This window comes from Camelus dromedarius, chromosome 23 (assembly GCF_036321535.1).
Source record: "Camelus dromedarius isolate mCamDro1 chromosome 23, mCamDro1.pat, whole genome shotgun sequence".
Classification (NCBI taxonomy): Eukaryota; Metazoa; Chordata; class Mammalia; order Artiodactyla; family Camelidae; genus Camelus; species Camelus dromedarius.
In genome coordinates, this window is record NC_087458.1 from 10,318,818 (window position 1) to 10,335,459 (window position 16,642).

Below are 16,642 nucleotides of genomic sequence, written 5' to 3' on the forward strand. Positions count from 1 at the left end.
GAAGAAAAGAAAGTCTATAGAGCAAGCCCTATATATGTATATATGTATACATATATATATGTATATATACATATATGTATATATGTATATATATGAGGCAATCCAACTAGTAGAGGTCAGAAAGAAAGAAAACCCAGCAAAATTTATTTAAAAGGAGCAACAAGGAAATAGAATTTAAAAACCAAGAGAACAAGGAATCTAGGAAAACAAAATTTTTTAATGTCTCAAGAAAGGTACTGTAAACTGTCCCCATTCCTGTTTAAGAGTTTGAGGTTAAGATGATTGAAAATTGACCACTGGATTTGGAAACATGGAGGTTATTTAAGACCTTGACAAGAGTGACTTGAGTGGAGCTATGGAGATTATGTCTCCTCCTCTGTGGTCTGGTTTCTGTGCTCACTGTTTTGATAGACACCACTGCTATTACCACCAAATCAACTGCTATTACCAAAACTTCTTTTTCTTATTTAGGGCTTTCCTATTTCATTTGAGGTTGTGATAATCATTACCCCTTCTAGATATTCAACTGCACTGATTTCTCTGACACTATGTTCCATAGTTCTATTTATATCTCTCTGATCATTTATTTCATGAGCTTCTCTTCCTCTTCATTCTACATATTCTTCCAAAGTGATCTTATCCATTCTCCCAGTCTAAACTACTATCCACATAATGATGACTCCCAAGTCTTTATTTCCAACCCAGTCTTCTCCTTCAAGCTTTAGACTGACATACCTGATAACCAATGGCACTTGTTAAAAAACAGCTTTATTGAGATGAAATTCATATACCATACAATTTACCCATTTAAAGTGTACAACTGAATGGCTCTTGGTACAACCATCACCACAGTCAATTTTCAACCATTTTCATCACCTCAAAAAGCAACCCAGTTCCCATTAGCTATCACCACTCCCATCTTCCCATCCCTCTCCAGCTCTAAGAAACTACTAATCTACTTTGTCTCTATAGATTTCCCCATTCTGGACTTTAATATGAATGGAATCATACAGTACATGGCCTTTTGTCTCTGGCTTATTTCACTTAGCATGTTTTCAAGGTTCATCCATGTGGTAGCATGCATCAGTATTTCATTCTCTTTTTCACAGCCAAATATTATTCCATGGATATACAACTGTGCTTGTCCACTCATCTATTGATTGATGTTAGGGTTGCTTCTACCTTTTGGCTGTTATGAATAATGCTGCTATAAACATTTCTGTACAAGTTTCTGTGTGGACATATGTTTCATTTCATTTCTCTTGGGTATGTACCTAGGAATGAAATTGCTGAGTCATATGGTTAACCCTATGTTAATCATTTGAGGAACTGACAGACTGCTTTTCACAGCAGTTGTACCATTTTCATTCACACCAGCAGTGTATAAAGGTTCCAGTTTCTCCCCATGTTTGCCAATGCTTGATATCTAACTTTTTTTTAAACTTTTTTTTATTGAGTTATAGTCATTTTACAATGTTGTGTCAAATTCCAGTGTAGAGCACAATTTTTCAGTTATACATAAACATACATACATACATACATTCATTGTCACATTCTCTTTAGCTGTGAGCCACCACAAGATCTTGTATATATTTCCCAGTACAATCTTGTTTATCTATTCTACATTTTGAAATCCCAGTCTGTCCCTTCCCACCCCCCCGTCTCCCTGGCAACCACAAGTTTGTATTCTATGTCTGTGAGTCTGTTTCTGTTTTGTATTTATTTTTTGTTTTGTTTTGTTTTTTGTTGTTGTTGTTGTTGTTTTTAGATTCCACATATGAGCGATCTCATATGGTATTTTTCTTTCTCTTTCTGACTTACTTCACTTAGAGTGACATTCTCCAGTAACATCCATGTTGCTGCAAATGGCGTTATGTTGTCAGTTTTTATGGCTATACAGTATTCCATTCTATAAATATATCACATCTTCTTTATCCAGTCAATTGTTGATGGACATTTAGGCTGTTTCCATGTCTTGGCTATTGTAAATAGTGCTGATATGAACATTGGGGTGCAGGTGTCATTTTGAAGTAGGGTTCCTTCTGGATATATGCCCAGGAGCGGGATTCCTGGGTCATATGGTAAGTCTATTCCTAGTCTTTTGAGGAATCTCCATACTGTTTTCCACAGTGGCTGCACCATAACTTTTTTTTTTTTTTTAATTCCAGAGTTATTTCTTTTTTAGTTGAAGTGATATCTAACTTTTTGATTCTAGATATCCTGATGGGTGTGAAGTGATATCTCACTGTGGTTTTAATTTGAACTTCCCTGCTGACTAACAATGTCAAGCATCTTTTCATACGCTTATTGGACTTTTTGTCTTCTTTGGAGAAATGTCTATTCAAATCCTTTGCCCATTTTTAAATTGGGTTACTTGTCTTATTATGGAATTATAAGAGTATTTATTCTAGATACGAGTCCTTTATGATTTGCAAATATTTTCTCCCATTTTGTGGGTTGTCTTTGAGCTTTTTTGATAGTGTGCTTTGAAGCACAAACTTTTAATTTTGATGAGATCCAGTTTATCTATGTTTTTCTTTTGTTGCTCATGCTTTTGGTGTCATATTTAATAATCCTTAGCCATTAAAAGTTATTAAGGTTTTACCCCATGTATTATTCTAAGAGCTTTATGGTTTTAGTTATTACTTTTAGGTCTTTGGTCTATTTTAAGTTAATTTTTGTATATGGCATGAGGTTAAGGATTGAACTCATTCTTTTGCACATGGCTATCTAGTTGTCCCAGGACAATGGTTGAAAAGACTATTCTTTCCCCATTGGATGATTTTGGCACCCTCATAAAAAAGTCAGTTGACTATAGAGTTTTTAGTTTATTTCTGGACTCTTAATTCTACTCCACTGGTATCTATGTCTATTCTTGTGCCAATACCACCTTGTTTTGATTACCATTGCTTTGTAGTTAAGTTTTAAAATTGGAAATGCGAGTCCTCCTTTATTCTTCTTTTTCAGGATTATTTTCTTGTTCTGAGTCCACTGTGATTCCATATGAATTTTAGAATTAGCTAGTCAATTTCCACAAAGTCAGATGAGATTCTGAAAGAGAGTGCATTGAATCTGGAGATTCAGGAGTACAGAGAGTCCTCAACTGACAATGGATTTTAGGATTTTTTTTGACTTTATGGTGGTGTGTAAGTGATAAGCATTCAGTAGAAACTGTACTTTGATTTTTGAATTCTGATCTTTTCCTGGGCCATGCAGTATGATACTCTTGCATGATACTGGGCAGCAGCAGTGATCTGAGGCACCCAGTCAGCCACGTGATCACAAGGGTAAACAATCAATATACTTACAACCATTCTTTTTCACTTTCAGTACAATATTCAATAAATTATGAGATATTCAGTACTTTATTATAAAATAGGCTTTGTGTTAGATGATTTTGCCCAACTGTAGGCTGATATAAGTGTTCTGAGTATGTTGGAAGTAGGCTAGGCTAAGCTATGATGTTTGGTATATTAGGTGTACTAAATGCATTCACAAGGTATTTTCAACTTATGATGGGTTTATCAGGATGTAATTCCACCATAAATCAAGGAAGATCTGTATTGCCATTTTAACAATATTAAGTCTTGTGCTCCATGAACATGGGGTGTTTTTCCATTTATTTAGATCTTCCTTCTTTCAACAATATTTTGTAGTTTTAACAGTACAGTTTTGCATTTCTTTTGTTAAATTTGTTCCTAAATACTCATTTTTCCTCCTAAGTATTCTTTTTGATGCTTTTGTGAATGGGATTGTTTTCTTAGTCTTATTTTTGAAATGTTCATTCAAATGCATAGGAATATAACTGATTTTTGTAAATTGATCTTAAGTCCTATTAGTTCTAGTAGTTTTTTTAGTGGATTCCTTAGGATTTCCTATACCATGCCATCTACAAATATAGTTTTATTTCTTTCTTTCCATCTAAGTGTCTTTTCTTTTTCTTGCCTAATTGCCCTGGCTAGGACCTCTGACACAATGTTGACTAGAAGTGGTGAGAGCTGATGTCCTTGTATTGTTCCTGATCTTTAAGTATGATGTTAGCTGTAGATTTTTCACAGCTGCATTTTACCAGGTTGAGGATGTTCCCTTCTGTTCCAGCCAACGGCATGTTAACGTTCCCAGATGGAACTCACTTTGGTTCTTTCCTCCACCTTTTGTCAAACTCAAATCTCTTACTTGACACCACCATTCTCCTGTCTTAGGCTGGATTCCCTAGAAGCAGAGTCCAAGAAAAGGATTCTGTGCAAGTGGTTTATTGAGGGAGTGCCCTCAAGTAAAAGCTGTAATGGAGTGAGGGAAGCAGGATGAGGGAAAAGTTAGGCAAAGATATGGGTTCAGCTGATAAGTTTAGCTTCCACTGGGAACTCTTGGCACACAAATGGCATATTTGTCCTACCTCAAAGCAGGAAGGAATGTTGTACCCTAGTGTCATTTGCTGATAACACAATTACTGGTTGCATATCATCACTGATAGTGCAATCCCTATCAGAATCCCAGATGACGTCATTGCAGGAATTGACATCATTCCATTGGCTGTGGTGCTGTCACCACCCACAGGTTGTGGCACAACTTTCTAGGGGTTTCCAGAAGTGGCTCCTATTGGCATAGAGCGCAATTCTCAAGAGAATGCAGCTGTGAACTATCAGCAGCCAACACTCACTTCCTGGTAAAGGGGATCTGGACAGGGTACAAACAATGCCTACTATGGTCTACCTCTAGCATTGCACAGATCCATTTGCTTTGCACATTAAGTTCACTCTGTTCAGGCAGTTTCTCCAGCAGTCAGGTTAGTCATAATTTTTGGAAACACAAGAGTTGCTGCAGTTGGTCCAGAAGCTGCAAATGATATTCATCATCTTCTTTCTAAACCACCTATTTTATATTCATCTCCTCCTTGACTATAATTTGTTAGTCTAGATGATTTTCCTAGTGGGGTGATCTAGGCCTTCATCTCTGAAGGTTCTGAGCCCCTGGAGATCATGCCCTATCAGGCTGCACCTGTTTACTTATTCACAATTAAAAGTGAGTATAGGAGGACCAAGAGATAACCCAGGGATCGTATGTGCATCAAACACTTTACTCTTTGCTCATAATGTAGTAGTAATCCTACCTCCTCATAACAAACAGTTTACTATACCAGACACTATGGTAACTTCTTTTGCCTGATAGTTTATCAGCATTAGGAACCCAAAGTGACCAGATGACAGCCATATCTTTAAGTTTATTGAGATTTTTGCTGTGCCTGGTAGAAGCATCTCCACTCTGGGAAACAAGGCCTCTAGACCTACATAATTTAAAGTTGAAGGATGGGACGCACAAATTCCTTAAGTGGATCACTGGAAGTGATGTTGAATAGGGTCACTCTTATTTCTATCTCTGGGCTCCAGAGCCCATGAATTCTACCTACTGGGGATAAATCACCTATTAAAGTCATGGAGATTGATACTGTATCATGAAGGACAGCACTCCATCCTTGCTGGTATCACAAATGAACTTCAAAAGGCCATCCTACCGCTCTAACAGGTCAGAAGATTCTGGATGAAAAGGTATTTGGTAAGAACAGTGGATCTCACTGTCATGTGCGCATTGCTATACCTGCTTTGCCATTAAGTGGGTCCTTTGTTCCAAGGCATTATTGTGTAGGACCCCATGCCAGTAGATCAAATCTCTGAGTCCTTGGATGGTAGTACTGGCTCAGGCACTTTAGACAGGATAGGCCAAGCAAAATATTTATCAGCCCTGATCAGAATAAATTGTTTTCCTTTTCCAAAATGGAAAAGGTTCAATGTAATCAATTTGCCACCAAATGGCTGGCTGTTCTCCTTGAACAATGGTACTGAACTAGGGGATCAGCACTGCTCTTTGATGCTGACAAGATGGACATTGGACATAGCAGTAGCTAGGTCAGCCTTGGGTGAGAGAGGAGTCCATATTAACAGGCCAATAAAACAGCCTCCATCTCTGCCACTACGGTGAATCTATTTATAAACACACTGTACAAGAACTGGGATAGCTGAGATCGTCCCAACTAAATTATCCTCTCCATGTGGATATTATTTAGCACTCTTCTGGTGAATGCTTTCAAGTCCCACTCATAGATCCACCCAAAGGCTCTGCACCAGACCTAGTTCCCCCCATTTTCCTACCTTGTTCCTTCTGGGCCCCCAACGACCAGCCACTGACTGTGAGTTCATGTATATCCTTGCTTCAGGCCACTTCTCTCTCCAAAGTGGATGGTCAGGTAAATTGCCTGAAGCCCTGCTCATTGAGAGAATTTCCCCTCATCACTGTCTTTCAGGACCACTTTGGAAAAGGTTGTTGAGAAGCTGCAGTCCATATTTGGCTTGCCTAACCCATCCACAAACTAGACCTGAATTTTTTTCCTCCCTCAAATGGTTGCCATGGGTACGAGCTAAGAGAAAAGTATTAGTGCAACAGATGTTGGTAATGTGGCGGTCCAGGGCCCTTTGCTCAATTTTACTTACCTGTGCCCACCAAGTTTATTTGGGCTTCTTCCAAAATGAACGATTTCCATTGTAATATATATTGCTATTGTATCCATCCAATGTTGGGACTTGGCAGGCCTGACAATAACAGGCTGGTTGTATGGGCTACTCAGCAACAGTCACTTGTTTGCTTGGTATTTTGTGGTCAGACACTGAATCTCTATCAGGACCTAATAATATGCCAGGAGATGCTTTGAAATGGAGAAACTTTCTCTACTGCAGGTAACATCACCTTACTCCAGAACCCTAGAGGTCTGTGCTGAAACTCCTCTACTGTGGATTGCCAGAGAATCCACACACATCTTTTCCTACCAGATACCGCTAGTACCATGGAATTTTCCAGGGCATATGGCCCAAGCAGTACCATAGCCTGGACCTGCCAGAGAGGCCTTTCTTGCTTTCCCAAGTTCAGAATATGCTGCCTCCAAAATTGGAAGAGGCCTACCAACGCATTGTGCTTCTTTCTTGGAGTAAAAGATGCAAGATTCAATAACTTATCTCTACTTTAGACAGGATGTCCCAGAATGCTCCAGATCCTAAAAACTTAACCAATGTGGCAGGGCCCTGTATCTTTTGAAGAATTTATCTCCCACCCTCTGGAGTATTATGTGTCTCACCAGGGAATACAGAATACTTGATACTGCTTGTACAGATCAGATACAGATCTCATTAGCATATCCTTAATACCTCAGCAGCATACACTTAAGAAAGCAAACAAATGTGATATTTTACAGAATATCCAGGTCCTTTTGGACTATACTGTGACAGAGATGGGGAGAATTAACATATTTCTAGATCAAGACTGTGAACATATACTGTTGCCCATTACTTGCAACTGCAAACTGCTTCGGATACTTCTTCCTGATTGGTATTTAAAGAACATACTCACTAGGTCAGGGATCAGCAAACTTTCTGTAAAAAAGGCCAGACAGTATATATCGATAGCCACATACCTATACTAAAGGCTGTGTACTCCCTCCAGTAAAAAAAATACATCCAACATAGGACAATTGGGACTACTACTTGCTTAAGTTTGCAGCAGTCCACTGTAATCCACCAGAGTCCTTCCAGTTTTTACAAAGGCCAGACAGGTGAAACTAAATGAGGTTAAGATGGGGATCAACACCCCTGCATCCTTTTAAGTTCTTAAGAGTGTAATTAAGTGCTGCCATTTCCCCCAGGGGCTTCTACTTGCCTTTCTGTCCAACTATGGACAGAAATATGCCAAATATGTCCATTCTGATTATACATTTAGAAACTATAAAAATGGCCATAAAGTGGGTTTTTGGACTCACTGTAAGACAGACTTGGGTAAGCACTTCTTTATTATCTGATCCCCTATTTCCCCACTGTAACGGGGGTGGGGGGGTCCAGGGAGGAGAGGTGCTGTGGTGGTGCTTTGGGTCCCTGGGTATCCGTGTCACCTCAGACCCTGTATTCCAACTCAAAAAAACCCTGGGTAGTTTTCTTTCCCTAGTGTATGGTTAACTAAGTAAATGGTGCTTTCAATTGATAGGTTGATCAGAGAACTGTCTCAGGCCTAGAAACTGGGCAAGAAATTGTGACTTTTCACTGAAGTTACTGATCTCATCCTTCTGTTCAACCATCCCTGATCGTTCTTAATTACATGTAAATCAATACCCTCCTTGGCTGTCCATCTATATGGTTCCTAGGACCACCCATATTCCGTAAGCCATCTCCACTTGGACCATCCTGCCCTTATAGAAATTCACCCACCCTGCTTCTGAGAGTTCAGTGTTGCCATTTGGCTTCTGCTATGCCAGGATCCTATCATCCCCACTATTTCCAAGGGAAACAGTTCTTAAATATCCCCTTGCATCAGTCTCCACCCACAGAGACAGCTACTTCTAAACTTCTCCAAGATGCTGTGACCCCTTCATTAGTGCCTTTCCTTTACAAAAAAAAATTTTTCCCAAGGCCTTCCTAAGAAACATAGTCAACTGGGTGGTTTTGCAGTGTAATATGCATTCATTCTTGCATGCCCACATCCTCTAAGCCTTCTCATCATTCCTCATATAGCCTGTCATCTCAACTCCCATTTACTGTGGGCCATCGTTTTTCCTAAGCTCCCCAAAAGCCATCTAAACAGCGTATTACAAGCCCCTTATGGGGCCCTTGCCAGAACATTCTGGAATCACAGGAAAATGACCCCATTATCACAAATTCTGTGTAACTTGATTCTTAATTCATGAAAGCATTCGAACAACCACAAACTTGTTTTTTAACATACAGAATTTTGGAATAAAGGGGCACCTCCTTTAAAGTTTCAGAGCAGCATAACACTTCACATACAGCTTAAATGTAAGCTTTGTCATAGTTATTTTTAAGTAACAGAAAAGGAAGGCTAGAAAAATAGTAGAGAATGTCCTTATAGTGATACATTCTTGCTGAAGAAAAAGTTCACCAGAAGCAAACCTCACGTGGAAAAACACATATAGAAATGTATCCGGTCTGGCTGACGCAGCTGTGGCGAGACTGAGGAGAGCCCCAGAGCGGCCCTACTCAGGTGGCTGTAATACTTGTACTGGTCTGTGAACAGTTTTTTTTTTACCAGTCTGCGACAAGGTAAGTTAGAAACTGAGAGTTTTCAGACACATTTTAGCATTTTGACATTGCTGTGATATCCAAATGCATAACCAGTGGCCTTATCCTGCAAAAGGGGTCTGGCCGCTTCGGTGCTGTCAGACTTGTGTAGTGGGTAGCCCAACGTGTGAACTGCACACAGAACGCGTTCTAGTATATAAAGGACTGGATACTTATGAAACAGAAAACCTGACCCTTTACCACAGACAGTTTGAGAAGGACTATTCTATCTTTCCACGAGTCCTAGAATAATTCAAATAGTATTTTTGGGTCAGAGAGTAACCTGAGATCAATTTGATCATGTTCAATCAAAATCAAAATGAAAATGAATGCCTTGGGAACAAAACTAAAGCGGCATCTGTTTAGATTCTCCAAGCAGAGTGAGAATGTGTAAAAGAAAAGTGGCAGCAGGACCAACAGCACACGGTTCAGAGGCGGGGCCCTTTTGTTCTTCGCTCCTCCTCTCTGTCCTCATGCAGTGTTTGGAGGGAGCTATAAGGAGAGAATTTTGGCAATTCAGGTCCTGACCATCATCACAAGTCTGCTTGTACTTCCCCATCTCTTGCAGAGTAGAGGAATCTCAGATTCAGACCTGGGCTCTTCCATACTCTAAGGTACAGTAGCTGGACCTTCCCAAACAGCCTGATGCCTTAAGAGCATTTCCTTCCTTGCCAATACCACAGAATGTGTGGGATTCTAAGGGGTGAAAAGTCTTAACCCAAGGGAAAGTGACATGTCAGGAGCTCAAAGCGACACAGATGATGAGTGCAAAATTGTTCTGGTAGTTATTTTCTGAGTGCTGAACCAGGACAGCCAGCTGGTCTGACCAGGGTATCCACCAACATGTGGCAGCCAAGGTCCACAGGTCCCCTGGCTCTCACAGAGAAGGGCAAGGTCAGCTCACAGAAAAATAACTTAGAAAACACATTAACAATATATTACTAACATTAATAATAATAATGTGAAATGTTAAAATACAATACCAATTGAAGGGCTTCCCAAATTGAAATACTCAGAGAAAATGAGGAAAGATGGCCATTCAGTCTCCTTTGCCAATTGAGGTGCAGACTGAGCTGGGGAAGGGAGGTGGTGGTGGAACCCAGCACTATAAAGCTATGCAGAACTAGTCTGCTAACATTCCTCATACTGCAGCTTCGAGAAGCTGAGAAAGACCAGGAGAAGATTTGGATGAAAAACAGGCTACAATCCTCACTCAGAATATTTATTAGTCAGGAAAAAAGACCCAGGCTGCACCCCACCCCCTTTTCCCAAGCCACCTTCCTGAATCAATGGACAGGATTTAAAGGAATCAGATGTCTCAGATAAGCCAGAAAGTATCTGGGGAAGAGCAGTCATTCATTTCCTAGACCTGACAGTATAATCATATACGTTTGCCAGGGAGAGGGCGGGGGGGGGGGGCAGTAAGAATGGTGGATGAACTAGATGAGAGGAAACAGGATGGGCCCTTTTTTGTCACAGCCTAGGTTCACAGAAGGGTTGGAATAAAGAGGTATTTAAAATAGAGAGGAGAGGAAAAGAGAGGTAGAGGGTAAAGGTCAAGGGCCGGGTTCACCCATATCACATAGCATTATAGAAAGAACTAGGGCAGCAACTTGAGTTCTCAGGCTGAACAGAGAGTCAAGGGCTCTGTACCTGGAGAGAGGAGAATCCCAGGGCTTCTCTTTCAGTCTACTGTGATTAGATGCCCCCACTATTTTCCCCTCAGAGAATTCAGAACAGTCTGAAAGCAAGAGGGTCTGGTGATAGACCTACATCCCCAACTCAGGCTGTTTCTCCCCATTTGTTCCCAAAGGCCCTGCCCTAGATAACTATAAAAATACAGGAGACTGTCCCTGCTCCCCAGGTCCAAGAGACGGAGCAGAGACAAGGCACGAAGACCCTGGGTACAAAAATGAACATTAGTGTGGCCCTGTGTATATTATTTTGGGAGAGGGAAGAAGGTGCATGCCCCAAAAGGGATGCCCTCCTTCACCTGGTACATAGCTGGGCCTTTGCCAGCAGCAGAAACCACAATGGAAAGGGCCCCCAGAAATGATCTACAGAACAGGCCTTATTCCTAGAAAGACAGAGAAAAGCCTCAGCTGGTATGGCACAATCTTGGGTGGGATGACAGATGGCAGTGGGCAGGCCACTCCTGTAGACGACACTCCTGCCTCAGCTCCCAGTGGTTCTGCTGACTCCAGACATTCCCCATGGCTGGGAATCAGGGAGGAAAGCGTGTTGTGTTTCACATGATCAGACACTGTTCGCCATTGGCACCTGGTGGGCCCGACAGATTGAGGGCATCCAGGTCAAAGTTGAGGCCAGGAGGCTGGAGAAGAGATGAAGGGACTCAGATAATGGCTCCTATTTCAGGTTAGAGCTTTGAAGTTCCATCCCCAGTGGCCGTAATTACCACCATAGGTGGAATCACTAAAGGTACAGAATTTTGGAAACTTGGGCTCAGGTTAAAGTACATAAGATGATACACTCACCATCTCCCCAGCCAGCTCTTTTGGAGGGTGGCCCAAATCCTGTAGCTGGAAAAGAAGGAAAGAAGAATATGACAAAATCCCAGAAGATAGGATAGCAGCCCAAAGGAAGAATCTGAGCTATAGTCTCTGTGCTTTCTCCTGAGGACCATACTAAGTGGCCTCTCTTGTGCTCCCTCCTCCATCTGGGTTTGGACTGCGGCATCCTTCCAGGGTAACTCTTCCACCAAACACCCAAGTAGACACCACCAGTGGGCAGATGGCAAAAGGCGGCCTTACCTGCTGCATAAGATCCAGCACCACCTCAAAACGAGCCTTCTGAGTGGCCTCACTGTCTGTGGCAGTCTCTGCCTCAAACTGCTCACATATCTTGCCCATAACAATGTGTTGTTCCTGGTATTTTTCAAACTGCTCAGGAGGTAGAGATTCTTGGTGAGCCTGCAACCATTCTGGATACTAAGGAAAGAGAAAATGGGTTGGGAAGACGAAAGTGAATAATGGATAAGGGCAACAAAATATGAAGAAAGTAAAATACAAAGGGGACTGGGACACAGAAGGAAAACCTAAATCAGCGAGTTCAGCGTAAGAAGTAACACCGACTTCAACCAGATCACCTGGCATTTATGGTCACCAGAGGCTAGAAACTTTTCTGTGAAGGGCCAGATAGTAAATATTTGAGGCTTTAAGGGCCACATATGGTTTCTGTCATATACTCTTTATTTTGCTTTTACAACCTTCAAAACAACTTTTAAAAATCTCCTCAGTAACACTATATGATGGCAGAGACCATCATTTAAACTAGTCTTGACATTGTTCATAGCTCAAAGCTAGTAAATGCTCAGTGAAACCTTGTTGGAGAAATGAATGAAGCTGAACACGCAAGAAGGGGTTGATCAGACAACAGTCTTAGACTAGTTTACAGAAAACTATAGAGTTGAAGGATTTCCCCTTCTACCTTAAATATCCTCTGTATGGTAGCTTTATTCTTCAAATAAATAAACAAAGGAGAAAGAAAATAATAGATGAACTTGTGCACTCTACTCTATCGCTGCAGCCTCTAAACAGTCAAAGTCGCCCGTGGGAATTGATACAATGCAGAATGAAAAGGAAAAGCATAAACAGAAGTTCACAAACCTTCTCCATGATCTCCTTCAGTGACGGGTACAGCACATCCTTGGACAGCAGGTTCTGCATGATACTCTGCATGATGGGGAGGATGTTCCCTTCCCCATCCCCTTCGTCCATGCCTAGCCCTTCCATGGCCTTGGTCAGCTCCTCTTCTGACATGCCAGAGTTCTAGAAAGGATGGAAGAGAGGTCAGCAACATACTGCCTTCTTGGGATGCTTATCAACCTTTCAGGAAAGAACTATTTAAACTTGCCTGTAGCAAAATAGTGAGGCAGGGACAGACTTGAGATGATACCCAAGGGAGTCTGTCTTTTGAGACTCTGCTGGTGAAGAGTCTGGGAGTGGGCCCCTTGTGGTTCCCTATCTCTTCCCCCTCACCTGAAGGTCAGTGGCATTCTTGGCTAGTCCACTTAATGTCTCCTTCAGGCAAGAAGTGAATTCTTGTTGGGAAGTCGCATCACTGCCTACGAGAGATGAAAAGAGCCAAAGTCATTTAGGATTTTAACTGCTTGCTTGACCTAGACTGACCTGGTTACCAGCTTGGACATGGAGCATTTATTAGTGAACAACCAGCACTCCAAATCTTTGAATACTCTATGGTTACCTTCATAGTTATTTTCATAAATCTACATGTGCTACGTGTCACTTTGTTCTCCATGATGACACCTACAATAACACTGTGACATTTAAAATGGTCAGTTTTCAATGATCTTTTCTGTTATTTTCCAACCTACCTCACCCCTTTCATTAAACAGGGTCTCATCCCTCCTCCCATCCCCTTCCCCAATCCCGTGGCAGTAGTATCATAACTCCTATCAACTTTATGAAAAATGGTAGTGTCCTTGAGCAACATGATCTAAGAGGCTTGTTCAGACATTTCCAGTTGTCTGGGGCCCCCTCCTCACCCACTCTCCCAGCAGCCTCAGAGAGCTTTTGGAACTGCTCCACCAAGTGGGGCTCTTCCTCAGCCAGCTCCTTCATTGCCTTCTCAAACTCTGCAGTGGCTTGGGAAGCCAGCTCACTGTCGAATAGTTCCTGAAAAAACTTCTCTTGGGAGGCGAAGAGGGCATCCTGCAGGGGAGAGGTAGACAAAACGCATCTCTTACTTGGCACCCCACTGCACATGACCTCTGACAGAAGTCACAGGCAGTGGCTCCAGGAAATGCAGTGCTTCCCTCCTACCCACCTCCATTGGACATTCTGACTACCTCTATTAATGAGGACAGCAGAAAGGCATCTGGCCACTGAGGGAAAGGTATGGAGTGGTGTTCCCAATTCAACTATTTAAATCCGCTCTTTTCTTAAGGAACATCCTTAAAGGGAACCTACTCAATCTCAAGTCCCTGTTTCACAAGGACTGAGGCCTGCAAGAGCACTCAGCAATGTGAGGCCAAGCCACCCTCCCTTAAATCCCCTCTGGCCCACAGGGGCCTGCCCCACCTCTTCTTAGAGCTGCATGCCCAACCCCTCCCCACCCCTTAAGCAGGTAGAATTTATACTTTGGCAGTGTCTCCTGGTGATCTCTTCTGGGGCCCTGATGCATCAGGAGCCGTGGTGGTAGGAGGGGGTGCTGAGGAGGGTTTGGCCTTATCGAAATCATCAAGAGCACCTTCAGAGACAAGAGACATGGTGTGTGTATTGGGGATGGATGATGATGCAAGGCTCGGGGATGGGGGTTCTGGGCAAAGCATTAAGAGAACAATCTTTCAAACCAGCAACTTTCTGAAAATTTTCTCCTTTTTTTTGAATCTTCCCCTCTGGCCCACCCCTCAAGCTTCCCACTTCCCTCTCCATTATCTAATTTACTGTGATCAAAGGGGAAGAAAACTCTTAAGGTGGAATAAGCCTCTCTCTCAGAGCTAGGAGAAGAGAGTTAAAAGAAGTTCTGCAGAGACATCTCCATCTACACAGAGCCTTCCCTGCCATACTTTAATGGTTCCTTAGAAATCCCATACAAATACCCAAGGGGAGGAGAGAACACAGATGTCCTTAACCCCTTGAACTCACTCTAGAGCTCTAAAAGGAATAATCTTTGGCAAGAGAGCAAAAGTCACAAGATGTTTCACCCAGCTTCCCGTGGGTCCTGGTACTAGTACAAACTGAGGGACCCCATATTACACTCCATGGGAGGGCATTAAACTCTCTTCTCTTATCCTACAATTTTTAGCCCTCCCACCCTAAAGCTCCTACAGCTCCCTCTGGCCTTATCTCTGCAGAGCCCTGTGCCAATTCACACAGTCACTTAGCACTTCTCACTATTTTTGTTCATATTTCTGCCTACCAATATCTCTATGACTGAGCAACAGACAAAATATTCACCTCTTCCCTGAAAAGCCTGTGCCCTCACTGCCACTGTGCCTGCCAAGCCTAGGGTGAGGGCATTGGCCCCACGCTGGGCAAGAAACCAAAAGAGGAGTGGAGGACAGGGCTAAGGAAGAAAAGAACAGCCACTCTCTCTTCAAGAGGGTGAACGGCCTACCCCTAAGGCCGTCTCACCCTGTTTTTCAAAATGATGGGAAGGGATTTAGGTTTGAGCTCTGACATGTTGAAAGAACTGGAAAGGGGCCTAGTGAGAGAAAGGTGAAAGGACTAGGAGAAGAAAAGGCGTATCTTTTGTGTTAAGGGGAACAGGGCAGTGCACAGAAGGACACGTTTCGGGCTTGCTAAGAGCTAATGGAAGCAATCCGTGGGTGTCCGGCACGCTGCCCACCGAGGACCAAGTGCTGCTGCTGGCGGGAAGAAACTTAGACTTCAAGCACTTACCAATCTAAAGTACGGGGAGTTTGGAGCGGGATTGTGGAACAACGTTCTCTGGGTTAGTTTCCCCTCCTGCAGGGAGATCAACGTTCTGGGCCGCTCAAGGACCCAAAGTGAGCTCCTCAGCTCCCGCAGCGGAGAAAGGAGAAGGTGACCCAGGGATTTTCTTGGGGGTCGCAGTCAGACCCTCCGCCCCCTCCAACCTTTGGAGAGCCTCTCTCACCGAGCCCCAAATATCTCGGGCCACTTAACCCCCTGTACGGGTTCTCACACCCGCCCCCTTCGGACTTTTCCCATTAACGGCTCTTACTTTCCAGAAGCTCTTCCAATTCCCGGTCCGCTTCAGCCCCGACACCACTATCTCCCTCAGCGGCGGCCATCTTGCCACCTCCGACTTGCCGTAGGAGGCGGGACTCAGCGGCGCCGCGCGCCCCGCCCCTCCGTCCCGGCCCCTTCTACCTCCTGCAACCAATGGTATTGTGGCCCGTGCGGAGCCGCCATTTTTAAAGGGACAGGAAGCTTTGTTGTCGTTTTCGTCTTTCCCTGGGAACGTTGAACTAACAGAGGGGAGCTTACTGTTATCTTCTGCCAGGTTTCTTACTGGCCTGGCCTCGTTCCTTTCAACTGCCTACATTACCTAGGAAAGTGGGTCTTTCATTATTTCTTCCTGAGCTGTGGGTGCAAATTGGGACAAACTGCCTGCAAACAACAGAACCTATGCTTGTGTAATCAGTAAGACAGTTATAGCACACTCAAGCCCTCTAACACGCATACATATACATTTCCTAACCACTTTCCTTCTCCATTTTTCTCAGCACTTAACACTGACATACTATATATTTTGCTTATCTTTACCGTCTCCCTCCAATTTAAGCACCATGAGGGCAAGGGCTTTCCTCTGTTGCCTCATAGGCTAGGGCCTAAAACTTAGTAGGCACTCATTGGCTGCTCTTTGCTCTCCCAGTCCCTAATGAGGTATGCTCCTCTGCAGAATCTAATGGATATCTCTCATTTCCTATTCCTCATTAGAACAGTCAGACTAAGGGACATTATGCCAATAACTCAGTTAAAACTCAATGTTAGTTAAATCAGGCAGAAAAAGTGACTCTTGGACCTTGGACTAAGCAAGAGAGCAATTGGAATGTAGTAGTAATA

At 42.9% G+C, this 16,642-nt stretch overlaps 1 protein-coding gene across 2 annotated transcripts; it reads right to left on the reverse strand.

Moving 5' to 3' along the window:
• Positions 1 to 752: 752 nt before the first annotated feature.
• On the reverse strand, positions 753 to 15,911 carry PEX19 (peroxisomal biogenesis factor 19). 2 transcript variants are annotated; one of them, XM_031435978.2, is made up of 8 exons: positions 15,798 to 15,911; positions 14,230 to 14,339; positions 13,636 to 13,801; positions 13,109 to 13,194; positions 12,737 to 12,898; positions 11,882 to 12,058; positions 11,606 to 11,650; positions 753 to 9,602 (listed from the first exon to the last, which is right to left on the reverse strand). In XM_031435978.2, exons 1-8 carry the CDS (start codon positions 15,865 to 15,867, stop codon positions 9,582 to 9,584), a joined length of 837 nt encoding a protein of 278 aa, XP_031291838.2. In that variant the 5' UTR covers positions 15,868 to 15,911; the 3' UTR covers positions 753 to 9,581. The 2 variants fall into 2 exon arrangements, with proteins under 2 accessions (XP_031291838.2, XP_010991402.3); XM_010993100.3 differs by lacking the exon at positions 753 to 9,602 and adding an exon at positions 10,319 to 11,442 and having other exon boundaries at positions 15,798 to 15,910.
• Positions 15,912 to 16,642: the final 731 nt, after the last annotated feature.